Source organism: Podarcis vaucheri, assembly GCF_965113315.1.
Source record: "Podarcis vaucheri genome assembly, chromosome: 16".
NCBI classification, from domain to species: Eukaryota; Metazoa; Chordata; class Lepidosauria; order Squamata; family Lacertidae; genus Podarcis; species Podarcis vaucheri.
The window spans coordinates 994,171-1,021,888 of record NC_138754.1 but is presented as its reverse complement, the minus strand read 5'-3'; the positions used below and the strand labels follow the sequence as shown (position 1 = coordinate 1,021,888).

General features: G+C 52.5%; 1 protein-coding gene across 3 annotated transcripts; it reads left to right on the top strand.

The window, feature by feature from the left end:
• The first annotated feature begins 4,203 nt into the window (after positions 1-4,203).
• On the top strand, positions 4,204-17,478 carry ETV3 (ETS variant transcription factor 3). 3 transcript variants are annotated; one of them, XM_082202288.1, is made up of 5 exons: positions 4,204-4,225; positions 7,182-7,240; positions 7,909-8,146; positions 10,538-10,653; positions 12,439-17,478. In XM_082202288.1, the coding sequence occupies exons 2-5, from the start codon at positions 7,195-7,197 to the stop codon at positions 13,656-13,658; spliced, it is 1,620 nt and encodes a 539-aa protein (XP_082058414.1). In that variant the 5' UTR covers positions 4,204-4,225; positions 7,182-7,194; the 3' UTR covers positions 13,659-17,478. The 3 variants fall into 3 exon arrangements, with proteins under 3 accessions (XP_082058414.1, XP_082058415.1, XP_082058413.1); XM_082202289.1 differs by lacking the exon at positions 4,204-4,225 and adding an exon at positions 4,430-4,435; XM_082202287.1 differs by lacking the exon at positions 4,204-4,225 and adding an exon at positions 5,591-5,959.
• The last annotated feature ends 10,240 nt before the right edge of the window (positions 17,479-27,718 follow it).

Here is a 27,718-nt window from a genome sequence, read left to right as displayed (position 1 = left end):
TTGGCAAGTCCTAGGCTCTGTGGTTTAACCCACAGCACCACCCGCGTCCCTTTTTAAGCTCAAGTACTTTGGGGTAAAGTCATAAGAAAGCTCAACAAACTTCAAAAAAGGTAAACAATTTTGGTCGGCCCTCACGGCCCTTCACTTCATCAACGCTGGCCCTCTTTGAAAAGAGTTTGGACACCACTCCTGCAGGAACTGTGTGTTTGTCTGTGTGCAGCTGAGAATACGTGCAGCCCTTGGGCAAAGCCTTCTCCACCTCCATGCATTTGTTTAATCCTCTTTTAAAGCCACTCCAGATCGTTGGCCATCCCTGCCTCATCTGGGAGGGGTTTCCCACTGGCAATAGGGTGCTCCCCCTCCCCACAGAAGTCAGTTGAGCCTTCAGGGACACAGGTGAATCTAGGAGCACCCCTTTAAACTACACAACTGTCCCTTCATCCCCTTTTCCCATCTCCACCGCATCAAGCAGTTGGTCCCTTGCCTTTCTCACCCTGACCTAGCCACTGTGATCCACGCGACGGTCACCTCCAGACTTGATTATTGTAACTCGCTGTATGCGGGGCTGCCCCTGAGACTGACCCAGAAACTCCAGCGGGTGCAGAATGCTGCAGCGAGACTCCTTACGGGGTCCTCACTGCGGGATCACATTCACCCGGTGCTATACCAGCTGCACTGGCTCCCGGTGGAGCACAGGGTCAGGTTTAAGGTGCTGGTTTTAACCTTTAAAGCCCTATATGGCCTAGGACCCTCGTACCTACGGGACCGCCTCTCCTGGGATGTCCCACAGAGGACCTTGCAGTCTTCAAACAAAAACATCTTGGAGGTCCTGGGCCACAGGGAGGTTAGGCTGGCCTCAACCAGAGCCAGGGTTTTTTCGGCTGTGGCTCCGATCTGGTGGAACACTCTGTCCCAAGAGACTAGGGCCCTGCGGGACTTGACATCTTTCCAGCAAGACAGAGCTGTTCCACCAGGTCTTTGGCCAAGGCACAGTCTGACCCCCTCCTTCGTTAATCCTCACAGAACTCTAGCCGAATGGTTGCCATTAATTTGATTTTGAATTGATTTTAGAATGAATTGATTTTAGAATGCTGTGTTACTTTTATTGTTGTTAGCCGCTCTGAGCCTGGCTTTGGCTGGGGAGGGTGGGATATAAATAAAAATTTCTTCTTATGCAAGGTTTTCTATCGGTAGGAGAAAAGAACAGAGGCCAACCAGAGAATATTGAGAAGCAAAGCAGCTAGCAAGTCTGATCTTTATTAAACTGTTGCAACAGGGTTCCCCGCTCACCCCATGAAGGAGAGGAACCTAGAACTATAGTGTGCAAGCTCTTATATAGACATTTGAAAATTGCCTCCCCTGTAGCTCAAGACCACCCCTCAAAACATCATACATACATTGCTGAAGGGGTGGTCTACATCAGAAAACCTGTCTGCCAGCATACCTGATAATGGTCACTGCTTGCTTTTACCTGGGCATCCGGGCCATTCTTTTGTGATGGTAAATACGCAGTTCCTGAATCCAGGTCACAGGCTCACCCTATTCACACACAGATACGCCCTCAAGACAGGATTTGTGAGCAAAGAGACAATGGGGAGGTTTTTCCCATTTCCTCCCTCCTTGCAGAGAAACATTTGAGGTCAATTTGGGAGGGTCAAAATAGTTTCAGGATTGCTCTCCTGTACTATTTCAGACACACAGTTTATATACTTACGTTATGTGTTTGCCTTGTAAATTCATGAACATATGATTTATATATATGAGACCTTAAAGGTAAAGGGACCCCTGACCATTAGGTCCAGTCGTGGCCGACTCTGGGGTTGCGGCGATCATCTCGCTTTACTGGCCGAGGGAGCCGGCGTACAGATTCCGGGTCATGTGGCCAGCAGGACTAAGCCGCTTCTGGTGAACCAGAGCAGCGCACGGAAACGCCATTTACCTTCCCGCCGGAGTGGTACCTATTTATCTACTTGCACTTTGAGGTGCTTTCGAACTGCTAGGTTGGCAGGAGCAGGGACCGAGCAACAGGAGCTCACCCTGTCGTGGGGATTCGAACCGCCGACCTTCGGATTGGCAAGCCGTAGGCTCTGTGGTTTAACCCACAGCACCACCCGCACCCCATATGAGACCTTAGAATTCCTATAACACCAGGATTCAGGGTCAAGCATGCTGGCCTTTCTCCAGTGCACCAGAGGACTCAGGCACCTGTTTAAAACAGTCACCGCCTCTCCTGAATGATTCAGATGTCACAGAGAAACAGAACAGGGTGTCAGCAGCGTACTGACAACACCCGGCCCCAAACCTCACAATGACCGCTCCCAGGATGTTTCCTGTAGTCATTCAACAGCCCTGGGCAGGGCTGACCCACTCATGAGGCAAGGTGAAGTGACCGCCTCGCGCAGCAGGATCCACGGGGCAGCAGGTCTGGCCTCCAAGGGGCGCATCACCCGCTGCCACGGTGGTAAAAGCTCCGGCACACTCCTTGGACTGTCTTGCCAGAGTGGTGCATGCTCTGGTTATCTCCCGCTTGGACCACTGCAATGCGCTCTACGTGGGGCTACCTTTGAAGGTGACCCAGAAATTACAACTAATCCAGAATGCGGCAGCTAGACTGGGGACTGGGAGAGGCCGCCGAGACCACATAACACCGGTCTTGAAAGACCTACATTGGCTCCCACTACGTTTCTGAGCACAATTCAAAGTGTTGGTGCTGACCTTGAAAGCCCTAAACGGCCTCGGTCCAGTATGCCTGAAGGAGCGTCTCCACCTCCATCATTCAGCCCAGACACTGAGGTCCAGATCCTTCTGGCGGTTCCCTCCCTGCGAGAAGCCAAGTTACAGGGAACCTGGCAGAGGGCCTTCTCGGTGGTGGCACCCGCCCTGTGGAACACCCTCCCACCAGATGTCAAAGAGAACAACAACTACCAGACCTTTAGAAGACATCTGAAGGCAGCCCTGTTTAGCACTTGACTCTGAGCTATCCCGAACAGATATTCACTCACCCCTCCCCTTTCCTGATGGGGGCACCATTTTGTGGTTCGCCTTGGGGGTCAAAATGTATCACAGCCCTGGGGGGGGGCATTATGGGAAACCAGCAAGCAGGATTTGAACACAAGAGCCCTCTCCCTCCCTGTGGTTTCCAGAAACTGGGATTCGGAAGCATGTCTGCCACTTCACGATGGAGGCTACTAGCCCTCGGTAGCCCTCTCCTCCTCCATAAATTTGTCCCAACTGGTGGGCATCACAGCCTCCTGCGGGAGAGGGGCGTAGTTGGCTGTGATGGGTGCTAGGTGGGCCTCCTTTGGCCGGATCCAGCAGGGCTCTTCATCATATAATTCATTACAAATTATAAATTCATTATAAATTATATAAATATAATTTATATTTACACAGGCAACTGCGTCCTTAAAGACAGCGGCGACCAGACATCAGACACAATTCAGCTACAAGGCAAAGCCAACATAGAAGCACATTTTGACGACCAGAACGGGATCAGCGCTGAGCCAAAGCACAAAACCTGGACAAAACTCCTGCCACCCCCCAGTCTGGAGCCTCAAAGGGAGAGGCAGGCGCAAGGGGATGCTGCTCTTATGGGGGTCAGTTCTGGGGGGGGGCAGCAGAATTGCTGCACTCTCAGCCTGACACAGGAGAAATTCAGGAGGGCAGGAACAGCAGCAATATTAAATAATGACACGGCCATAATAGAGATTAGCAAAGGAAGAATCAGCATCATCATAGGACCAGTCATAACAACAGCAAGATGAAAGCAGCAGCAACAACAACAACAACACCCTAAATCTTAGCTTATTAACAGCAGTGATAATAGAGATAATTATTATAAAAATAATAATATAATATAATATAATAATAATATAATTATTATAAGAGATAATTAATATAAAAATAATAATATAATACAACATAATATAATAATAATATAATATAATTGTTATAAGAGATAATTAATATAAAATAATTATTATAATGACAATTATGTTCCCATCCGTTTCTCTTTAAGGGGCTCGTTCTCTCTCTCTCTCTCTCTCCCCTTTTTCTCCTTCCGGCCCCGGAAGTGACGCAAAACAACCCGCCTCCTCCCGCTGGGCTTCCCGGAGGAAGTGACGTCCTCCTCCTGCCCGCCGGCCATCCTCCCTCCGCCGGAAGTGACGCGCGGGTGGAGTGAGTCCGGGCCCAGTGGGCGGCCGACGAGGCGTTTCCGTTTCCGGTGTGTGTGTCGGCTGGGGGCGGGCGAGGGACTTTGGAGGGGGGGAAGCGAGAGAGAGAGAGAGAGAGAAAGAAGGAAGGAAGGAAGGGAAGAAGGGAGACGGGGGGGGAGGGCGGAGAGGAGAGAGGAAAGCGGGGCGCGGAGGGAGGAGGAGGAAGAGGAGCAGCAGCAGCAGCCCAGGCGGAAGGAGGGAGCCCCGAGGCGGCTCAGGTGAGAGGCGGGGGGCGGGGGCGGCGGCCCGGGATTTGGGGAGGGGGTGGGTGGGGGAGGGGAGGGGGTCCCGGGCTCCCCCCGGGGCGAGAGGGGCTTCCGGGGGTCTCTCTCGGCGGGGAAGGGGTCGAGGCCGCCGTCTCTCGGGGCCTTCCAGCCAGGCCTACCTGGGGGGAGGAGGGGTCCCCCGGGGGCTGGAGGGGGGGGGAGGTCGGGGGCTCAGAGAGGCCTGCTCAGCAAATATAATACTGATATTCCTCTTTGCTCAACGTGGAAAATCAGCATGTAATTTAAAACACAGTGGTACCTCGGGTTACAGACTCTGCTAACCCAGAAATAGTGCTTCAGGTTAAGAACTTTGCTTCAGGATGAGGACAGAAATCTTGCAGCAGCGAGAGGCCCCATTAGCTAAAGTGGCGCTTCAGGTTAAGAACAGTTTCAGGTTAAGAACGGACCTCCAGAATGAATTAAGGACTTAACCCGAGGTACCACTGTAAGACTTTTGAGATTACAGAGGGAGGTGTCATTCAGAGGGGGGGAGGGGGGTGTGAAGAGGGAGAAATGTTCCCTTTCACGTTACACACACACACATATTTATAACACATGTATGGGGCGTCTGGTATTACTTCAGCCTCGTGTGGCACCGCCAAGGGTTCAGAGGGCTTTGCGTAATACCTGCTTGCAATCCTTACAGTGGCCCTGCAAGGTAAATCTGCATTCTTGCTTCCCACCCCCCAAAAAAATTGCAGATGGGGAGGTGGGTAGCGGTTTGTGTGCGAGTCGCTTTCCTGGTAGGCCACCTAGTTTGCTCGTGGCCGAGGCGACGAGATCTGAACCAGGGGCTGCCTCGTTTACACTGCACCAGGTCTCAATATATAGTTTAGGTGTGTAAACTTGTGCCTGAGGAGCAAAAAGTGAAGGTGCAAGAGGGATGCTCTATAGTGAGGGGTTGGAGAGAGAACTACGGTTGTTGCTGCTGCTGTTGTTCTTGATTGACCCCAAACAGTTACAGTGAGGAAATCCCTGTCCCCAAAATGTAGGGAAAGGGTTTGGGGAGGAGCTTAGGCAGGTTCAGGGAGGAGGAGGAAGAGGAGATCTAAAGCTTCCAAGTTCAGGAGCAGCCTGCTTCCGAATGCCAGTTTCTGACACTGGAAATCCAGCCACAGGGTGGAGGAGGAGGAGAAGAAGAAGGTGCTTTATTCTCACAGCCACCCTCGCAGTCAAGTAACAAAACAGCACCCAGCCGAAGCCGCCGCCTTGGAATTTGAACCCGGGCGTCAATCTTAACTCTGGGCTGCGTCTTGGGAGAGAGGGTTGCCTTTAGGTGGAACTGGGCTCTGGAGGCAGCTGCCTGCCTTCCTCTGCCCTGGAAATCTTCGGAGCCAAGGCTGTCTTTTTCCTTCCAGTGCTGGGAGGCGAAGGGTGTTCCTCCGCAGGGAGTGGGGCCCGTCCCCCCCCCCCTTGTAGGGAGTGCCAGGTGCTCTGCGGGAAGGCTTTGGAGCATTGTTAGAGCGCAGGGAGCAGGTAATCCCTTTATGACTCCCCCCTTATCGTTTTTTGCCCGCTCAGTCAGAAGAAGGAAGGAGAAATCTTCCCCTCTCAAATCCCAGTTGTTGGGCTGTAGGGAGGGATGTTCTCTTGGCTTAAAATAGTCTCTCGGTGACTTCACTGTTCAAACACGGGTGTGGTGGAGGGAGAGGAAGCCAGGAAGAAAAGGTCTCTGGGGGAGGACCGGCTGGAGAGGCTCGTGGGCCCCCACCAGCCATCCTGCGAAGGCTGCCAGACAGAGCAGCTTCCCTGCAACCGGGCAGGCGTGTGTGTGTGTGCAGTGCGTGTCTGCTGATGAGGGTTCAGCCTCTGCGTTCACAGCCTTTCCCGTGGGGTCGTCAAGGCTTTTCCTAACACGGGGTCGGGCTCCTGGGATGCCCTCCCCGCTTCCCCCTGTGGCTTTGCCCTACTTCCAACCGGAGCCCCCGCTCTCGACCCCGTGCTGGTGAAACTTTGGCAGGCACAAACTTGCACAGCAAACTCCCCTCCCTGCTCAGGAGCCCCCTCTGGCCTGACTTGCCCCTTTGGCAGTCGCTGGGTTTGGGAGGCGGTTTTTCCGGGAGCAGGGATGGAGCAGCCCTCCTGCCTGCTGTGGGTGCACCCAAGTGATGGATTTTTGGGAAACAGCTTGCTTGGGGAGAGCCGTTCAGAGTCTGGCCTGAGTATTGCTTCCAGGGCAGGGAGCCCGCAGGGACACGGAAGGCCACCCATCAGTGGATTGAGCTTGATGGGGGTTTCATCAATATGGAATAATCTGAATCAGACGTGGATATTTCTCCTTCTTCCAGTGGGACTTGGGGTTGTTCCACACACACCCCTGGCCTGCCCCATAGTTGCTGGTCCAGGGTGGGAGGCTGGCACCCTAACTGAGCTCCCTCCCAACTCAGGAGAATTCCCCCCCCCTTTTTTTGGCTCTAAAACTTTGCTGGTCGCTAGCTTGCCATTTTCTTGGGGGTAAAGGGCAAGATCAAAAAGTAGAATTTGGCGACAATGAGGATTATTTGTGGTTAGGAGTTGGCGATGAGGGAACCCTCTTGTGATGGCTGCTTGTGACAAAGCCATGGAATTCCGCCTGGTGGTTCTCCTGGGCTGAGAAAGTTCAGCAGCTAATAAGTCCAAGAAAGTAATCATGGTCTCTCTCTCTCTCTCTCTCTCTCTCTCTCTCTCTCTCCTCCCCCTCTACCCTTGGAACATCCAGCAGGAGCAGAAAAATGAAGGCAGGCTGCCCCATTGTGGAGAAGCCAGAGGGCGGAGGAGGTAAGAATCCCACCCATCAAACCCTTGGGCTCTGTGCATTCAGAGGCCGGACCTCTTCTCAGAAGCTTGACGCCTTCTTTGTCTGTGAAGAAACTGTCCTGTTTTCTCCTTCCTTGAGATGTTATCTTGGCAGATGCCATTGCTTCAGGACTGATCAGGCTGTTGGCCTTGGAGCTAGACTTAGGGGGCTCCCTAGACAGGACAGTAAAGTGATAAGGTAGTTGTGGGGGCATGGAAAGACACTGCAGAGGCGCTCTGGCTGCATAGTGGTGACCATATTAGTCCACGAGTCTTGAGGCCGCTTGGAACTATTGATGATGTGAAGCAGGATGGAGGAACTGGACTTCCAACTGCCACCGTCCTCCTCGCCATTGGTTGCTAGGAGGTGGAGCCCTGCAGGGTCTAGAGGACCACACAAGTCCCTGATCCCTCATGTCAAAGAAGCCAAAACGGTGTGAGGGCCAGGGACTGCACAATGCTTCCTCCTGGGATCTTGCACCTCATAATAATAACAATAATAATAATAAAGGAAGCAGCAGCAATAGTTTTAATAGCCAGGTGACCACCGCAGAGGCTCTCTCCGTGGAGAGAAAGTGGCTCTTTGGCAGGTGGGGCCCTCATTCCTCTTCTGCCCCTGAAGCTCCCTCTGTCTTTGGCCTTCTCTGCAGGCTACCACTTCCCGGACTGGGCCTACAAGACGGAGTCCAGCCCGGGCTCCCGCCAGATCCAGCTCTGGCACTTCATCCTGGAGCTTCTGCAGAAGGAGGAGTTCCGGCACGTCATCGCCTGGCAGCAGGGGGAGTACGGGGAGTTCGTCATCAAGGACCCCGACGAGGTGGCGCGGCTGTGGGGCCGGAGGAAGTGCAAGCCCCAGATGAACTACGACAAGCTCAGCCGGGCCCTCAGGTGAGGGGTAGCAGGGTGCGGGCCCAGGGAATGTGGGAGTTGAGGGCCTGAGTAAGAGGAGCTTGGCCCTTGTCTTGTCAGCAAAGTCCTCCCTGTTTGAAATGGGCCCTGGTGGAGATTTCTGCAGGGGCAGAAGGCTGGGCTCTTCTCTGGCTCCTAACTTGGGCAACATGGGATACTTGCTCTCTGTGGTTTGCAGGGTTCTGCAATCTGAAGTGCTTCGGGTGCAATCCCAGGCCTGTGTTCCAAGCGATAAGGAGTCCTTTCAAAGGCAGAGAATTGTGCCGTCAGCCTTCCAGGAAGTTTCCCAATCCCGTTCTGTGTCTGCTCTTGAAAGTCCAGAGGGCGGGGGGTACAAAATGGATCCCTAGATCAGCCACAGCTGGCTTCCTGGGATTCAGTTCCCTCATTGTGGAAGCGAGGCTTGAACGTTGGCGTGCAGTTTGGGGTGGCACACAAAGTTTCAGGCTTGCAGGTTTGGAAGGCATCCCAAAGGTCATCTGGCCGAACCCCCTGCAAAGCAGAAACTGCAGTGAAGTCATAAGAACGTCGGAAGAGCCTGATGGTTGGCTCAGGTACTGGGGGGTCATTTAGTCCAGCATCGTGCCCCCACGGTGGTCAGTCAGACGCCTTGATGGGAAGCTCACAAGCCCTGAAGTTTCCAGCAGCTGTCACTCAGAGGCAGGAGAACAGAGCCATCAGCGTTCGCAGCAACCATTCAGGGGTCTCTCTAAGCGGAAAGGTTCAGGGTCTTACAATCTTGGCTGTTTGGGGAGGGGGCAGTCCTTGACTGAGAAGCCCCTCTGGACTCTCTCTGTTCTTGAGAGGGCTAACTGGGTAACAGGCTTGTTCAGACCGCAGAAGAAATGGCACGAGAGCCATGCTCAAAATATCTGAAGGGCTGTCACATGAAAGATGGAACCAGCTTCTTTTCTGCTGACCCAGGAGATAGGACCCAATTCATAGATTCAAATGACAAGAGAGAACATTCTGACTAAACGTCAGGAGGAACTTTCTGAAAGTGAGAGCTGTTCCGCTGTGGAACGGAAGGTGGTGGACTCTCCTCCTCTGGAGGTTTTTAAGCAGAGGTTGGCTGGCCACCTGCCAGGGATCCTTTAGTTGCGATTCCTGCATTCCAGTTAGGCTAGGTGACCCCTTCCAGCCCTACAATTCTGTGTTTCTGTGATTCTAGGAGGGGGGTGGTTGGGACAGGCTCCTTGCAGATCTGGGGTGCTGAATCTAGTGCAGCAGTCTGGCTGGTTCCTGCCATGGTCTCTGCTTCCACGATGCATCCTAGGCAGTCCTCTGTTAGGGCTGCTGGGGTGCCCTGTCTTGGTCCTCTGCAAGGCTCCCTGTCCTTGCCCCCCTCCTCTTCTGGCTCTCTCGCTCCCTCCTCCTCCTGACGAGGCAGCCAGAGCTGTTGAGCCAGCGCCAAGCTTTGAGGGCGCACGCCAAGTGGTGAACAGGTTGTCTCTTCCCTCTGGCTTCTGTCCCCAGGAGGTGGTGGCTGAGCAGAGGGGAGCCCACGGAGTTGGCTGCTGCTCTGCCCTCTGCTCAACTCCTCAGTAGCGGAGGCCGAGATCAGCAAACAGGGCGGCAACCTGTACCTTTTGGGAGAGGAAGGAAGTAACAGGTCGGAGGATGCAGGCCCAGCCATTGATCCCAGGGAGGAGGAGAGGCAGAGCCCAGCCCTCGCCGCCTCCAGGAGCCTCCAAATGGCACCGGGGAGACAAAGCAGCACGGCTGGCCCAACAGGTTGACAGGAGGAAACCCGTCTCCCATTGTGTTCTTCCCTTCAGGCGCCTCTTTCAGGAACAGCGGAAGCTGCCTTCTGTCTTACCCAGTATTGACAACACGGATAGGCAGAATTAGCAGCTTGCCTGGCTGTGGTCTGTGAGGACGTTCCTCTGCCCTGCCTGGAGACCCCCGTGGGGACTGGGCCCAGGAATCTTCTGCGTACAAAGCAGGTGTTCCATTAAAGAGCTCCAACCCTCCCTGTAAAAACAAAGGCGGGTTCTAGGTTTTGCAGTCTCATGCCAAGGGAGACTCTTGCTCCATCTAGCTCAGTTACTGTAGACACTGACTGGCACCAGCGGCTCTCCAGGGTTTCAGGCCAGGGACGTTCCCAGCGCTAGCTGGCCATGCCAGGGATGGAACCCTTCCGCAGCCAAAGCAGGTGTTCTCACCACTGAATTACGGCCCCTTTCTTACAGAATCTCAACTCAGATTCCAGTCCTTGTGTTTCCAAATAAAGGAATGTGGGAGGCTTCCAGGGATTGAACCCAGGGACGTCTGCAGGCAACCCCAGTGCTTCCCCCACTGAGCTGCCTGGACGTAGCCTTCCTCAGGGCTGGCTGGCGCCCTTATCTCCTTCCTTGCTTTATTTGGCAGATACTACTATAACAAGCGGATCCTCCACAAGACAAAAGGGAAGAGGTTCACCTACAAGTTCAACTTCAACAAGCTGGTGATGCCCAACTACCCCTTCATCAACATCCGGCCAACAGGTAAGAAGAAGGGCGTTGAGCCTGGGGCCACCCATTGCGGGTCCATCCCAAGAGCAGGGGAAGGTATACGGGGACCGTGGAGGTCAGGGGACAACTTCCATTCACTTCCCACGGAAAGGCAAACCAGCGCCAACTCATACTTTCCAAAATAGCTGTTGGACAGCAGAACGGACTCCCTTGGAAGAAGGTGGAGGACTCTCCTCTCTTGGTGGTTTTCAAACCCTACAATTCTGTGTTTCTGTTACCGCGGAGGAAAGAAGCTGCTGTCTTGGAACAACATTAGGGCTCCTGCAGGAACAAGTCTGGGCAGTTGCTGCCTGATGTTGCTTGTTCCAGTTCCCTTTCTTCTTCCTCTCGGGTCCGCCCTGCACTCACCTCTCTCTCTCTCCCCTTCCCTCCCTCCTGGCTGCCTGGGGCTGGCACCGAGCAGGCAAGGAAGGCGCTGGAGTCCTGGAATGCCTCCCAGTATGATTGCAGCTTGTTTTCTTTCTTCTCCCCTGTGGGGAGGTTGACGCAACAAACCTGTTTGGCCCTTGCCTCCTTTGCCCTCGCCCCAGATATTGGCGCTTCCTTTCTTGTGGGATGTGGCGGCCTAGGTGGCATGTGGGGTCTTTGTGCCTGAGGGTTTCCCCTACGCAGGGAAAAGGGAGGCCACACCAGCCATTCCTGGCCAAAGATGATTTTTATGTTGTTGTTGCTGCCGCCGCTGCTGCTGCTTTTTTTATTTCACAAGGTGGCACATATAGTTCTCCCCTCTTCTCATTTAATCCCCACAACAACCCTGTGGAGGTAGGTTAGGCCGAGAGGCAGAGACTAGCCGAGAGGCAGAGACTGGTGAGCTTTCCTGGCTTGAGTGGGAGTTCGAGCCCTGGTCTCGCCCACGCCCTAGTCCAACACAATGAGGATGAGGATGATTTATTTATTAACACCCTCCCCCCCCCCCCAATCTGGCTGGCTTTTCCCAGCCACTCTGGGTGGCTCTCAACAGAATATTAAACAGAATAAAACATCAAACATTAAAAACTTCCCAAAACAGAGCTGCCTTCAGATGTCTTCTAAAAGCCAGATAGTTACTTATTTCCTTGACATCTGATGGGAGGGTGTTCCCCAGGGCGGGGGCCACCACCAAGAAGTCCCTCTGCCTGGTTCCCTGTAACCTCACTTCTCACAGGGAGGGAAGCGCCAGAAGGCCCTCGGAGCTGGACCTCAGTGGGCTGAACGATTGGGGTGGAGATGCTCCTTCAGGTCTACTGGGCTGAGGCAGTTTAGAGCATTAAAAATCAGCACCAACATGCAAAAGGCTCCCTGCACACCCTCTTGGGCATTACAGTTGGCAGAGTGGGGGCTCTTGGCTGTGTTCAGGTGTGGGGTGTGGCTGGGTTCTCCTTGGCAGCCCCCTAGTTGTGGCACCCCCTTTCCACAGAAGTGCGTTTGGCACCTTCCTGGTCCAGTGTCTGCCATACGCTGCAGCCTCACCTTTTCACCCTGGGCCTTTGACCCTGGAGAGACCTCCGTGTGTTTCCAGGTCCCACCCTATTCCCGTAATTTGTTTTAAACTGTTTTGGAGAATTGAACCTTAAACTGTTGCCACCTGCCCTGGAACCTGATGGTGAAGGGCAGGCAAGAAGTTGAATGAATAATAATGAGGACGATAATTTCTGTGGGCTGGAGCTTTGAGAGGGAGGTTGTGAGACCTGGGGCTGCTCCCCTGCAGAAGCCCACCTGCCCCTCGTAACGCTCAGACAGGCCTCCATTCCTCACGCCCTCCGTCTCCTTCTTCCTCAGGTGTCGTCCCCCAAAGCGCCCCTCCTGTCCCATCGGCCTCGTCCCACTTCCAGTTCTCCCCACTGGACGGCCACTCGCCCACCGAGGACGCCCAGCCCAGTCGCTTCTCCGGCCGGCCCCTCGCCTCGTCCGCCCAGGAGACCTTGAACAACAGTGGCCGCGGCGAGAAGTCTTCTCCAGCTCCGGAGCTGGAGGGAGGCTCTCCGGACTGGCGCCACAGAGTGGACCTGCTGGCTTCCCGCAATTCCGCTGCTGCCGCCGCTTCCGCAGGTGGGGTCAGCCACCAGAAGCGCAAGCCGGACTTGGTGCTGCCCCTCTTTGGACGGTCAGGGATGTACCCCGACCCACATAGCCCTTTCGCCGTCTCCCCCCTGCAGACACGCGGAGGGGTCTTGAACGTGCCCATCTCGCCGGCCCTGTCGCTGACCCCCACCCTCTTCTCGTACAGCCCCTCGCCGGGCATGAGCCCCTTTGCGGTGGGCGGCAGCTGCTTCTCCTTCAACCCCGAGGAGATGAAGCACTACCTCCACTCGCAGGCCTGCTCCGTCTTCAACTACCACCTCAGCCCGCGGACTTTCCCCCGCTACCCGGGCCTTCTCATCCCGCCCTTCCCCTGCCAGCTGCCTCCGGAGGACCCGGCCCAGTTCCCCATCAAGCTGCAGCCCCCGCCTGCCGGACGCAAGAACCGCGAGCGGCCCGAGAGCGGCGGCAGGCCCGGGGCCCCTCCGCCGTCCTCCCCCCAGATCAAGGTGGAGCCCCTGCCGGACCGCCAGGAGCCCGAGGGCAGGGAGTCCCCGGGGCGAGAGGGAGGCTGCCGCTCAGCCACCCAGTCGCCCACCTGCAAGAGCGTCCAGGAGCAGCGGGAGAAGACCCTCTTTGCGCGGCCAGTGGCCCCCTCCTGGCCGGCGGCAGCAGCTACAGCGGCTCAGCCCCCAGCGCCCACCCAGGCTGACCTTCTGGCCGACGAGAAGAAGCCCAAGCAAGAGGACGTCTCCGTTGAGAAGCCCCCGCGAGAGACGATGGGGGAGCCGCCGGGGGCCCCGGAGAAGAGGGAGGACTCCGCTGCTGTGATGCCCCCCAAACTGCGCCTGAAGAGGCGCTGGAACGACGACCGGCAGGCGGAGGGTCTGAAAGAGGAGCAGGGGGGCAGGAAGCCCTACTGGGGAGCCCTGGACACCCCACACATCTTCCTGGCCCCCAAAGCTGCCGTGGATACTTAGGACTGTAGAAGCCCCATGGCCGTGGCGGTGTTTGTGTGTGTCTGCTTTGTACTGTAGCAAGATTTGCCTAGCCAGGAGGGAAGGGGACCGAGGGGAAAGGCTAGAATGGTTTTATGAATTCTAGGGGTTGTGTGTGTGTGTGTGTGTGTGTGTGTTGCAGGCAAGAGGCTGTCTGTGTCAAGGCCTGCCTTGTCCGCAGCCGTGTGGCCCCGTCTAGGGCCACTGCCCTGCCTCCTGGTGGGCTTCCACTGACGTGAAAAGACTCTTTTCTCTTGAATTCTGCCCCCCTCTCCCCTTACGGTCTTTTACAAGAATCTGTCTGAATGTACATAGTTCTTTTCTCTGGAGGTGGGGGGCGGTGGGGGGCGGGTGGACCAGGCGGAGGACTTCCTAGCCATTCAGAACTGGAAATGTGTCTCGTTATCAAGCTAGGAAAATGCTTTATTTAGCCACCAGGACGTTGCACTGTCTTTGATCCTTTTTCAAAAGCGGGGATAGCAGGAAGAGGAGAGGGAAATGAGACTTGGCCGAGCTGGCGGCTGCCCCCTGGGGCAGGGGAGGGCCTGGGCCGGCTGGAATGAGGGCTTGGCAACCATAAGTGTTACTTTTAGGACTTTGCTGGGGGGGGAGGGAGGGGGACACACCGAATGCTCACGTTTTTTAGAAAACTTTTTTTGAAAAATTATCGAAGAAGCCATGACGAGCAATTGTAAAACCTTTTCAGGGATGTGCAAGGAATGTGGTTGTAAACGAAAACCTTGAATGCCTTTTACAAGACCCCCTCCCCTCTTTAATTTCCCTTGGTGGTTGTGGGCGAGGGGCGTTGGGGGGCGATGGAGCTGAGAAGCGGCTGGGAGCTCCCACAAAATGACTTATCTGGGGCATCCTTTTCTTCCTCCCTCTTTTTGGGGAGCGCTGGGAGGGGAAAGCTCCCCCGACCTTTTCCGTCTTGCCTTAACTGCCTGCTTTGGAGACAAGTGCTGGGAAACGGCTTATGCTGGGGGGGGGCAGGGGGTGTTGTTTTCTGCGGAGAGGGGGCACGTAGCTCAGGGTGTGAAGACGGGCCTGGGTCCTCCTTGCGGTTGCAGCATGGCGGCAGTGCTGGAGAGTTAGCAGCAGAGTTGGGCCAGCTGGGTCGGGTTGCCCGTCTTCTGGTGCCCGTGGGCACTGTCCTAAAACCCAGGGGCGTGTGGTGGGCAGGGCGGCCCAAGGAAAGGGAGAAAGTTTGTGCATGCAGCCACACTTCTTTGACTCCCCGAGGGTGACCCCACAGAGATGGGGAGCTCATGACGAGTTCCCTGCAAGAGCGGCGTCTCCCAGTGCCCATTCTTTTTCCTGCCACTGCGAAGGCGAGGATCCCCTTCCTTGATTGCACGCTTGTTGGGGTTTGTGGGCAGTCGTGGCCCCAACGCAAAGCTCACCCCTGTGCAAACTCTCGCTTTGCCTCTTTGAATGTCCCCTTGCCAGTGTCTGCCCCCCTACAACGGATCAGGTTCGGGGAATTTCTGGTGCGGTCCGGTCCCCCAATGAGCAATCTCAAGCTGCTGCCTCTTCTCTTTGGGCTGGAGGGCATCAGGGAAGCTGTTGGCTACCAGTTTTACTTCAAGACTGGCAAGGATGACCAAGTCAAATACTGTTTTGGGGATGGAAGTTTTGGGAACGGGGAGGCTCTCACCCCAGTGTCATGGGCTGTGCCCCCCCTCAAGAGCTGTGTGGCTCTTGCTGGGCTTCACGCAAGCCCACCCCTCCCTCTGGTGTTGCCCAGCATCCTGCGCACGAACAGCCTTATGAACGTTGCGCGGGGTGGGGGGGGGCTGCAGCGCTTTCCCCCAGACAGGCAGGGTTTGGCGGAGGTGGGCTCAAAACTCAGGGACTGAAACATGACGGCCTTTTCTTCCTCCTCCTCCTCTTCTTCTTCAGATGAGTACATGCAAACCTTCAGTCTATTGTACCCAAGTGCCAGGCGCCACGTCAGGCAGGGCTGGGGGCTTGATGGGGGGGGGGGGTTGCTCGTGAGAAATCCCATTTGCACTTCTTCAGTGAGAATTCGTGTCTTAAAAACAAACACCCTAACCTTTGCTGTCCTTTTTCTTCTCTGCCTCCTTCCCGCCGATAGCCATGGCAGTGCAGAGCGGACATGCCCTGTTCAGGGATGGTGGCGAAAGGGCTCAGGGTACCGGAAGGGCACCGGGGGGGGGGGGCAAAGCGATGTGATCTGCTGTGTGTGTTGGGAGGGCGGATACCTTCCACCTTCGGCTGGCTCAGGGAGCCATCGCTGTGGCTTTGCAGGGGCCACAGCCACATGCTTTGAAGCGTCTCTCCCATAGTGCCAAATACTCAAGCCGGTGGGCGGCTGAACTCCTGTATTGCGACTAATCGAGAGTGTGTTGACCTTTCTTTAACAAGAATTAAAATACCATTTATTTATTTTTGGACAGCGTTTAGATTTTGCTGGCCTTGGGAACGTCAGGAAGCAAGGAAGCTGCGAAGCTTGCAACCTGGCTGCCCAAAAGCCTTGCAGAAGGAGGAGGAGAGTGGTTCTTTCTCGGGTGGGGGGGGCGGAGAGGGTGAATGAGGGCACCTCCACTTCTCCCCACCCCATACACACAGACACACACTGACCTCGGGCAAAGGGCCTGACTCGGCCTCTCCTAACGTCCGGGTCCATTTCCTGGCTCGCCCCGAAAGAGAGCAGCGGGCGTGTTGAGTCTTGCCGCTCCTGGGTCATGGGGCGGCGTGCGTGGCTCATCGCCCGGGACTCCTGCGTCAGGGGATGCCTAATCCCCAGGAACACCTCGCCCTGGGACGGAGCCGGACTTTGAGGCCCAGATCCACCCTGGGTTCCCTTCCTTCCCGCAGGTGGCGAAGGTGGCGCCCGCTGCTGCTGCCACCTCTCTCGCTTTGGCCACCTGAGAAGCCATTTCCTGTTACCCACCCATGCTGGGGAGTGGGGGACCCCAACCTCTGCCCCCCCCAGACACTGTGGGGCGCTGTTGCCGAACTGCTATTTTTAGGGCAAGCCGCCCCGTCCCAAACTTTGGGTTCCCCTCCACGCACACAAAAACCTACATACACACATGCAGACAGTCAGGTCATGGGTGATGCATAAAGTCTGCACTTGTCCCATGAAGACAGGTAGAAAGGGGTTTTATCTAACCTTCAAGGGAGGTTTCTATTTGCTTGGTTGCCCATTTAATTCCATAACTGTTTTCGCTTTTTAAAGAAATGTAACTTTTCTCTCATTTTTTCCCCTGTCTTACGGATCCTGATGGGTTTTTAAGAGAGCTATGTCTTTGGTTTGGAATATTTTTGATTAGATTTATTTTAAAAGAAACGAAACAACTTTGATTTTTTTTTTAGTGTTAAAGTGACAAAGTATTTACCGACGACTTTTTAAAATTTATTATTATTGTTAAATCATTTTTCATGAGACATGGTCCTGTCTTTATGATGCTTTGAGAGTCAGCAGGGAGTAAAACACATCCGAACGGCAACTCTAACGCTTGAGGTATTTTTATTTTGTCTGTGTAAAGCAGGATTAAAATTGTGTGTAAAAAAAAATAATTTTTTTTAAGGAAAAAAAATGTAAGTAGTCCTCATGCTTTCGTGCAGTGCCTTTTAGACGTTCCACTTTCTATAAAGTCTTCAAAAAAAAAGTTTGCATATATATTATATATATGATGTAATGTTATAGAAATATATGTATAATATACATATTTTTTCCAGGGGTATCTGATAGCTCTGTATTTTGTTATGGAAGTTGATATGAAAAGTATTTTACCTCAAATTTAAAAAAGTTAAATAAACCTTTTAAATAAGCCTCCCAGAGTCCTTTTGAGTCTCTTGCTTTCTTGCAGCCTTGTAGGGACAGAGGCGAGATCCAGGGAAGAGGAGAAAGAGATGGAAGTTGAGCTGCATGGAGAACCAGCCTGTGCAACTGGGTTTAGTTATTCTGTCATCAACTCTGCCCATTGCTCACCACAGCCATGGCTCAGTGTATGGAAGGCCTGGTGCCTGGGTCTGAATCCCCGCAGAACCACTGCTAGGCAGTGTAGATGCCGCTGACCCATAAGGCACCTTGCTAATTTCCTCCTAAATCGTCCCTTAATTCGGAAGCTTGAGGACTAGAATCTTGGGTTTTTAGTTTAGTGTTAGAACACCTGCTTTGAATGCAGAAGGCTCCGGCTTCAATCACCATTGGCATCTGTCCCCTGCCTGAACCCCTGGAGTGTTGCTGCTGGTCAGTCCAGACCAGGCTTCCCCAACCTCGGCCCTCCAGATGTTTGGAGACTACAATTCCCATCATCCCTGTCCGCTGGTCCTGCTCGCTAGTGATCATGGGAGTTGTAGGCCAAAAGCATCTGGAGGGCCGGGGTTGAGGAAGCCTGGTCTAGACGAGAGAGGAGGAAGGATTGGCATGAGGCTGACTCTGTAGGGGGAAACCTCCTTTGTTCTGCAAGGACTGTGCTTTGAAGGCCCAGGATGCAACAAGAGGAGTGAGGCGCTCTGAGTCTGTCCTACCTTGAATTTACAGGATGGAAGAGAAGGGGAGGCTGTAGAAATGCAATCAAGTCCAGTGCACTACATTGTCATTTTTGTCAGGTTTTGTCTTGGGAATGCTTTGATCCGGGTTCAAGGTGCTCCTAGAAGAAGGTTGAGCTCAGCTGTGCGTGTATCAAACATCATTCCTATGTTACCCTTAATCGTAGACAGATCAGGGAGGGGCAAGTCGGTGCCACACAGCTTGCAACTTTCAAATTTGTAAAGCATGAAAACAAACTGGTAAAAGCGCACAAAGCTTAAAATGAGCCCAAAACCCCTTAAAACACAAAGTGGGCCCGTGTTGGGGCATTCACAAGACCTCTTGCACATTGTCAAAAAAGTGTGCGGCCAGGAGGCAATATCCAGCCTGATTTGGCTTGGAAGGTGCCCAGAATCTCCCCACAGACTCTTACTGACATAGTGCTGCCGTTCCAGAGCCATAAGCAAGAAGTCTCTGCCCCTGAGGAGCTTACAGTCCGCATACTTGGTGGTGTGTGGAACTGGAGAACAAAGGGTGTGTTAACCAGATGTTCTGGGGAGGAGGAAAGGTTTGCGGACTGAAGTTCAGGCAGGTAAAGCTTTGTGGCACTTCCATGGTGAATCTGCTGCGGACGTTCCCCCCCCCCCCCCCGCGTGCTTGCTCTTCAGTCCCCGTCTCCCCCCCCCAAAAAAAAACCCCTGCTAGAGCTGTCATGTTCTTTGAAGCAGCCCTTTGCAAGAGCAACCCTCTCATCTGGCAGCGGAGGGTGTGGAGAGGAGAAAGGAGGAGAGGAGGATGGCACTATTGATCTGTTAGATTACTCAATTTCGCTCGTATCGATCAGGTAATTGCTTTATCTAGGTTCTCATTTGGACACTGCATTACTTTTTCTCTTCTTCCCTAACCACCAGCACCCCCCCATGGGTGGCTAAATGCCTTCTCCTTAAAGTAAAGTGTGGGGCAAGGAGGAGGACAGGCTCAAAGAGCGTTGGCTCCATCCGGGGGATGCGGCGGAATCAGGGAGGGGGTGGCAGGCAAACCCCCCGGGAGCATCCAGACCAGACCCTCTGCTCCAGAACAAGAGCCTGGCTTTTTGGAAGGAGACGGATGGGCTTCTAATACAGGAATGTGGACCAATGCCTTATCAGCACAATCTCTTCCTTGCCACCCCATCTCCACAGCCAACCCCCCCCAAAAAAACTATTGCATTTTGCCTCCTGAACCCAAGAACGGAATCCCTTGATTGTGGAACAACCTGTCATTCACAAAAGGTCACGACGACATCGGGTGCAGGGGCTTTGACGTCCCAAAGTTGGTACAAAGTTGCATTTTGCCTCCTGAACCCAAGAACAGAATCCCTCCGTTGTCGACCAACCTGTCATTCACAAGATGTCACAATGCCATCGGGAGTGAGGGGCTTTGACGTCCCCAAGTTGGTACTTCAAAGCACTTTTCCAGACGCCGCTGGAACGAAAGGGTTTAGCAGGAGATTCCTGAATCAGGAAGGGATTTGCATGGAACCCTGCGGGACTGAACAGGATTTCACCCATACTCATCCGCTGACAAATGGAAGAGAGGGGTGTAGGAACTTAAATCCTGCTTCCCCCCTGGGGAAAAGGGCCTTGCTGGATCCCCCTGGTGGGCTGAGGCTCACCACTTGTGTCCTTGGTCAGCACTCTGACCGCTACACCACGCGGGCTCCAAACTCCATCACTTGCCCCCCCCCCAGCAGCAGAGGGCATGGGAGAACCACCAAGGAACAGCGGGAGGGGCTCAGAGGAACAGTGGGGGGGCTGCTCCCCGATGCGCCTGCTTGCCTGTGCCAGCGGACTGGGCTGCCCGCGCTCCCAAGGCTGGCCGGAGTGCTGCGTCTGCCAGGAGACGCAGAAGTCTCAGCGCCAGTCGCAGCCAGCTGCATTTATTTCCAGAGGGCCTTGTAATGGGTTTTCGGGCTGGCGGCTCAGCGTCTCTGAGGTGGGGCTCCTCCTGGCTGGCACGCATCCCTACCCACTGGGCTCCTGGGTCCAGAAAGGTGGCAGCTGGCCAGCCGTTCTGTCTCTGCCCCCACCCACTTCCACAAATGTCTCCTGCCTCTGTTGAATCACGCCTGGCTCACCCTGGGGAACACCTTCCCTCTGACCCAAATCTTCAGGGAGGGGCAGCCTACGGCCAAAGCAACCGGCTTGTCAACCCCTGGGGCCCCACAGAGGGTGGTTCCCCAGCTTCTTCTTCCTCTTCTTTCTTCTGGGCCAGAAAGGTGCTGGACCTCTTGATCTTCTGAGCGTTACTTGGCAGCCTAGAGATTCACCGCTTTGGCTCATGACCAAGTTCAGTGGGAAATCGCGTGCCTTGCCTTCGGAGAGTGTCAGGTTCAATCCGTGCTCATGGCAGTTCCAGGCAGGGCTGCCTGAAACCTTTGACAGCCACCTGCCGGTTAGAGTAGACAGTACTCAGCGACATGGCCCCAGTGGTCTGATTCAGTACGCAGCTGCTTCTTACGCGCCTATAACCCTAAGAGTTGCATTTAGGTGCAGGCAGAGATCCAACCTCTCCATTCTGAAGGAAATCAGCCCTGCGTGCTCCCTGGAAGGACAGATCCTGAAGCTGAGGCTCCAAGACTTTGGCCACCTCATAAGAAGAGAAGACTCCCTGGAAAAGACCCTGATGTTGGGAAAGATGGAGGGCGCAAGGAAAAGGGGACGACAGAGGACGAGATGGCGGGACAGTGTTCTCAAAGCTACAAACATGAGGGAGGAAGTGAAAGACAGGAGTGCCTGGCATGCTCTGGTCCAGGGGGTCACAAAGAGGCGGACACCGCTAAACGACTAAACAACAACACAACAGCCATTAAAAGCACCACCACTACTCTCTCACACACACATATGGAAAGTGGGAACTGTAGTTTTCTAAGGGTGCTGGGGACTGTAAGTCTGTGAAGGAGAAGCCACATTTCCCAGGATTCTTTGGAAGGGAAAATGTGCTCAAAATGTGCCATCTGTTGCTGGCCACGTTGCAGGCTGCTGAGGCATCAGTCCTGGGTTTAGGCAGCGAGGACGGGCGTAGCAGGATACGGGATTTGTAGGGCTGTCGGCTTTAAAACAACAGCAACAACAACCCACTTTTAATTGGTTGTTACTTGAGCCGGCTCTTTAATTAGGCTTTGTGCTTCGGGTTTTCCATTGCATCTCCCCAGGAAGTCTTTTCTGATGCCATCTCAATAGAAGCACCAACACCCCGTTCTGCTGCAGGTGCACTTAGGGTGGGCATCGGTGTGTGGGGGGGGCTTGTAAGTAATCCCACAGAACGGCTGTCACACACACCACCCTGCCCACTTCCCAGCCGGCTGCGTCTATAACCTCACAACACACATCAAAAGCAAGTGATTTGGCATTCCTTCGTGACATATACAGCCAAACTGTCGCTTTCAAGAGAACCCTCAACGCAAGCCTAGCAAATCTGGAAGTATATTTGATGATCTGGGAGAACTGATAAGTCTTTGCTTGGGTTTTGTTGTTTCAACTCATGGGCAACTACTCATTCGACGTGCCTGTTTTACGGTTTTGCTTTCCGTCTTTTAATTTCTGTGCACAGTTATAATTGTTCTCTCTGTTTTATATACAGTATAAAATCGAATAATAAAACATTACCAAACACAAACAAATCAAAAGCATTTCAGTGTTCAGGTGTGTGTCAAGTATACCCAGTTTATTCGCCTTAAGGGTGCATGTCTGGAATCTGCGAAGAAGTGTCTGGTGGTGGGTAGTGGTTAAAAGTATTGGACTTTGGATACCAGGGTTCAAATTGCCACTCAGACATGAAGCTGACTCACTCACAACCTAGGGTACCGCAAACGGTGGTTGTTGTTGTGAGGAGAACCACACATACACCACTTTTAGCTACTTGGAGGAAAGGTGGTATATAAATGCAATAATCATAATCATAATCATAATAATAATAACAACAACAGATAATTTGGAATGATCCAAAAGTTAGATTATATTGACCTGGCTGTTCTGTTCTTCCAGTTGACTATACAACCATATATTTATTTATTGGGAACCATCCTTGATGATCTCTGCTTTATCCTCTATAAATTGTTTTGTATTTATTTCAGTAGTCATTTTTTTATCTTTCATGGTTTTCCTTATAATTAATACTTTTTTACAGTTACAGATAGGTAGCCGTGTTGGTCTGCCATAGTCAAAATAAAAAAAATCCTTCCAAGTAGCACCTTAAAGACCAACTAAGTTAGTTCTTGGTATGAGCTTTTGTGTGCATGCACACTTCTTCAGATACGTAAGGATTTTTTTTACTTTTTTACAGTTTTTCAAAACCAAATTTAGGGGAGTAATCCATGGATATTAACAGGCATGACCTAACTTCAGTATATTAGTTTAAGTGGGTTGACTCTTTATTATAGCGTTGCATATGAAACCTGCTTCTATGTGAATTTTAAAAAATTCAGGGCAAATTTCAGGGCTCTCTCTCCCCCCGCTGCACTTCTCTGAAAGCTTCTATTGCCTAAAGATGTCCTGAGCAGGTTGGCGCAAGATCTGAAGCCGTCTCTTACTCTGCAGATTAAAAAAGGGCAGGGAGGAGGAACCACAAACTCCCCGTTGGAAATAAAAGCCTTTTATATAACTCGAGTCTCACACAGGGTAATTAAAAGCACCTCCTTTGAGGTTCCCCTAATGCCTAATTGGTTTTTTCAAAAAGCACTTCAGGTTCATAACATACACAGTTCTCTTCTGCAAAAAAAAAAAAAAAGAAAGAAACATAGCAAGCCAGTTGTTCCTGCTCAGTCGGAAGAACGACCGGAAGATCGAGTTATTTAAGAAAGGGGAAGACTTGCAACTTGGGATACCAGGGCTGCTTAGGCACCCGGCAAATAATAATGGGAACTGTAGTTTGCTCCTTCACAGGGCTACAACTCCCAGCACCCTTCATTTGTTTATTGCATTCATATCCCACCTTTCTAGGGACGCGGGTGGTGCTGTGGGTAAAACCTCAGTGCCTAGGACTTGCCAATCGCAAGGTCGGCGGTTCGAATCCCCGTGGCGGGGTGAGCTCCCGCCGTTCGGTCCCAGCTCCTGCCAACCTAGCAGTTCGAAAGCACCCCTAAGTGCAAGTAGATAAATAGGTACCGCTTTATAGCAGGAAGGTAAACGGCCTTCCGTGTGCTGCGCTGGTGCCGGTTCGCCGGAGCAGCTTCGTCACACTGGCCACGTGACCTGGAAGTGTCTTCGGACAGCGCTGGCTCCCGGCCTCTAGAGTGAGATGAGTGCACAACCCTAGAGTCGGACACGACTGGCCCGTACGGGCAGAGGTACCTTTACCTTTACCTATCCCACCTTTCTTTCCTTTTTAAAAAAATGCATTTTTATTGAGTTTTCTTTAACATAAGTCCAACAAACAAAACAAATACAGTAAGGTTCTATAATCTTATTTTTTCATCGCTCTGCCAAGCGCGGACTTCCCTCCCTTCAACAGGTTTTCATTTTCCACTTTTCTTTCCGCTTCTTCTTAATAACATCCTATCCACATCATAAGATTTATTTTAATCCTGCTACAGTCTTTAAACTTCTGCGATTATTACTTATATATTCCACAAATTTACTCCACTCTCTTCTGAACTTTGTTTCCTCTTGGTTACGAATCCTGTTTTGCTAATTCCACATATTCTACCATTTTTGCCTGCCATTCCTCCGATGTTGGTAATTCCTGTGTCTTCCATTTTGGGGGCACCAAAATTCTAGCAAGCGTCGTGGCAAACATGAATAATCTCTGGTCAACTTTTCCTATTTCTTCACCTATCAAGCCTATTATCCCACCTTCCTTTCCAAAGAGTCCAAGGTGGGACACGCAGGTCTCCTTCTCCCCATTTAATCCCCCCAAGAACCCTGTGAGGTACGATAGGCCAAGATGCAGTCACTGACCCAGCAAGCTGCATGTGGCTGAAAGCGGGATTTGAACCCGTGTCTCCCAGGTCTCGGTCGGACCCTCTAACCATGACACCGCCATTGGCTCCTAACAAATTATACTTTCCAGGAGTCTTGTGGTGGGTGGGGAGATGCGCTTCCCCACGTTCCTCTCTCTTCCCAAGCAGATGTCCTGGGATCCCAGGATGTGACGGAAGGGGGTCTTCTCCTGTCCATGCTCTGCCAGCACTTTCTTCCGTGTGATTTGTTTTGGAAAGAGGGGTTGCTTTGTTATTCTTTACTAACTGCCTGCGCTTTTGTGTGAAGGTGTTCATATGATAAAGCGTTTCAAAAATCCTTTTAAGCATGTTGCGAGTCACTTGGATACCTTTTGGGGTAACAGGCAGCTGGCACATTTAATAAAATAATAATGACAACAGCAGCAGCAACAACAACAGCACCACAACTTAATAGAAGTGTGCAACACAACAACAACAACTTAATAGAAGTGTGCAACACAACAACAACAACTTAATAGAAGTGTGCAACACAACAACAAATTAATAGAAGTGTGCAACAACAACAATTTAATAGAAGTGTGCAACCTGTCCTGTGAAGCCAACTCTCCCTCCACCATCTGCAAGAACGACACACACCAGTGTGGTGTAGTGGTTCTAGTGTCAGACTAAGACCTGGGAGTTGGGATGCGGGTGGCGCTGTGGGTTAAACCACAGAGCCTAGGACTTGCCAATCAGAAGGTCGGCGGTTCGAATCCCCGTTGCTCTGTCCCAGCTCCTGCCAACCTAGCAGTTCGAAAGCACGTCAAAGTACAAGTAGATAAATAGGTACCACTCCGGTGGGAAGGTAAATGGCGTTTCCGTGCGCTGCTCTGGTTCGCCAGAAGTGACTTAGTCCTGCTGGCCACATGACCTGGAAGCTGTACGCCGGCTCCCTCGGCCAATAAAGCGAGATGAGCGCCGTAATCCCAGAGTCGGCCACGACTGGACCTAATGGTCAGGGGTCCCTTTACCTTTACCTTCAAGACCTGGGAGACCAGGATTCAAATCCTACCACTCAGCCATGAAGATCACTGGACAGCCTTGTGGGGCATTCACTGCCTTTCTCAGCCTAACCATGTGACCACCTCGAGCTCCTTGGAATAATAATAATAATAATAATAATAATAAAGTGGAATCTAAATGCAATTAACAAACATAACAAAGAAAGAAACACCTTTGACATGGAGTTCCAAAAGAAGTTTGAGCAGGGTGTGGGCTCCCAGGCAGAGAAGACCCCGCAAGATGCATGGAAGCTATTAGCCCTAAAGCCATATATATGAGTCCACTGTTGCTCAAAACTAAATAATTATTTCATGTGTGTGGGGGGGGTGGAGTTTGCATTTTGGGAGCAAGTCTCTCTCCTGCACACCCACCAAGGTCGCTTACTGATCTACAGTACTGGCAAGGCATGTGGTGTTTTTGTAGGGGTATAGCTCCCTGCCCCAAAGAGCATACACTGCAAAAATTAACAGCCGCCTTCTGAGATCTTCCCCAGCAGACCTCCCCCCGCATTCTGTTTTTACACCAGAGCAGGGGGAGGCAACCTAAGGCCCGGGGGCTGGATCTGGCCCAATCGCCTTCTAAATCTGGCCCGCAGACGGTCTGGGAATCAGCGTGTTTTTACATGAGTAGAATGTGTGCTTTTATTTAAAATGCATCTCTGGGTTATTTGTGGGGCATAGGAATTCGTTCATTTTTTTCCTCCAAAATATAGTCCGGCCCCCCACATGGTCTGAGGGCCAGTGGACCGACCCACAGCTGAAAAAGGTTGCTGACCCCTGCACCAGAGCAACGAAAGTGGGCCTGACCCACATGACATCCGTTCAGCCTCTCCAATTTCAGGCCCCGTTTGACAAAGGCTGCAAACACCAGTCCCTGAGAATGGGGGGGGGAATGCAAGGAAAAGAAACCCCCCAAGGAGGGTTGGAAGGAAGAGCTGAAGTGTGGGGGCAAGGAGGAGCCCTCGCTCTGGTTACAGAACCCCCCTTCAGGTCCCATTAGTGGCAATGGAAGGTGACAGGAGCCGGTCGATACCAATCCTGCCAGACAGACTCCCAGTAATAAACCCATTTCACTCACATTTCTATGCGTGTGCCCCCCCCCACAGCTCCCTGCCCCACACCACTGGCTGCACATCTGTGGAGGCCGAGGGGGTGCTGGCGATGTTCACCCCACCTGCCAGGCAGGCCCCCCCAACCCACACCTTCGCACCAGGGTGGGGGTGCATTTGGCACTGGGATTCTCTCTGCACGATGGTGATGATAATTAATACCACCAGACTTTGCTCCACCGCTTAACAAACTGTCACATAACACAACAACAACAACAAAAATTCCTTCCAGTAGCACCTTTGTTGTTGTTGTTTAGTCGTTTGTCGTGTCTGACTCTTCGTGACCCCCTGGACCAGAGCACGCCACGCCCTCCTGTCTTCCACTGCCTCCCACAGTTTGGTCGCTTCCAGAACACCGTCCCACCATCTCGTCCTCCGTCATCCCCTTCTCCTTGTGCCCTCCATCTTTCCCAACATCAGGGTCTTTTCCAGGGAGTCTTCTCTTCTCATGAGGTGGCCAAAGTCTTGGAGCCTCAGCTTCAGGATCTGTCCTTCCAGGGAGCACTCAGGACTGATTTCCTTCAGAATGGAGAGGTTGGATCTTCTTGCAGTCCACGGGACTCTCAAGAGTCTCCTCCAGCACCAGAATTCAAAAGCATCCATTCTTCGGCCATCAGCCTTCTTGATGGTCCTGCTCTCACTTCCATACATCACTACCGGGAAAACCATAGCTTTAACTATACGGACCTTTGTTGGCAAGGTGATGTCTCTGCTTTTTAAGATGCTGTCTAGGTTTGTCATTGCTTTTCTCCCAAGAAGCAGGCGAGTAGCACCTTAGAGACCAACTAAGTTTGTTATCAGTACGAGCTTTCGTGTGCATGCACACTTCTTCAGATACACTGAAACAGAAGCCACATAACACAGTTGGCCCTCACTGCAAGTGGAGTGTTTAAGCACACACACATGGAATGTGGAGCAAGCTTGTTCTCTGCTGCTGCAGAGCCTGGGACCCAAGTCGAAGGGCAAGGAATTACAAGCGGGGATGGGTTAAGCAGAGGTTGGGTGACCACCTGCCAGGGATTCTTGAGTTGGGATTCCTTCAGTGCAGGGGGGCTGGACTGGATGACCCTCAGGGTCCCCTCCAAGTTGACAATTCTAGGATTCTGTGAAAAATCAGGGGAGGAAAAAGCCAGTTAAATCCTGCTGGCCACAGAGGGTGTGAGCTTTGATCCGACCCTGAGCTACTCAAAGCACCTCTTACACCTCCTCCCTCAAAATACCTCACCCTTTCTCTCTCTCTCTTAAAAAAAAAATTAATAATAAATTTTATTAGTATTTTCCACACAACAACAACAACACTAAAAATAACAATACACAAAACACAAAAACCAGCACACAAAGAAAAGAAATCCATATCTTACAAGTTAATAATATAAACACTAAAAAGAAAAACAAACATTTGTAGGGTTGCAAGAAGTTTTGTGAGGAGTATTATTGGAAGTATTGCAGAA

Coding starts and splice junctions, on each gene's coding strand:
- ETV3 (XM_082202288.1), top strand. CDS start 7,195: ATGAAGGCAGGCTGCCCCATTGTGGAGAAGCCAGAGGGCGGAGGAG. Junction 7,241..7,908: donor GAAGCCAGAGGGCGGAGGAG/GTAAGAATCCCA, acceptor CCTTCTCTGCAG/GCTACCACTTCCCGGACTGG. Junction 10,654..12,438: donor CATCAACATCCGGCCAACAG/GTAAGAAGAAGG, acceptor CTTCTTCCTCAG/GTGTCGTCCCCCAAAGCGCC.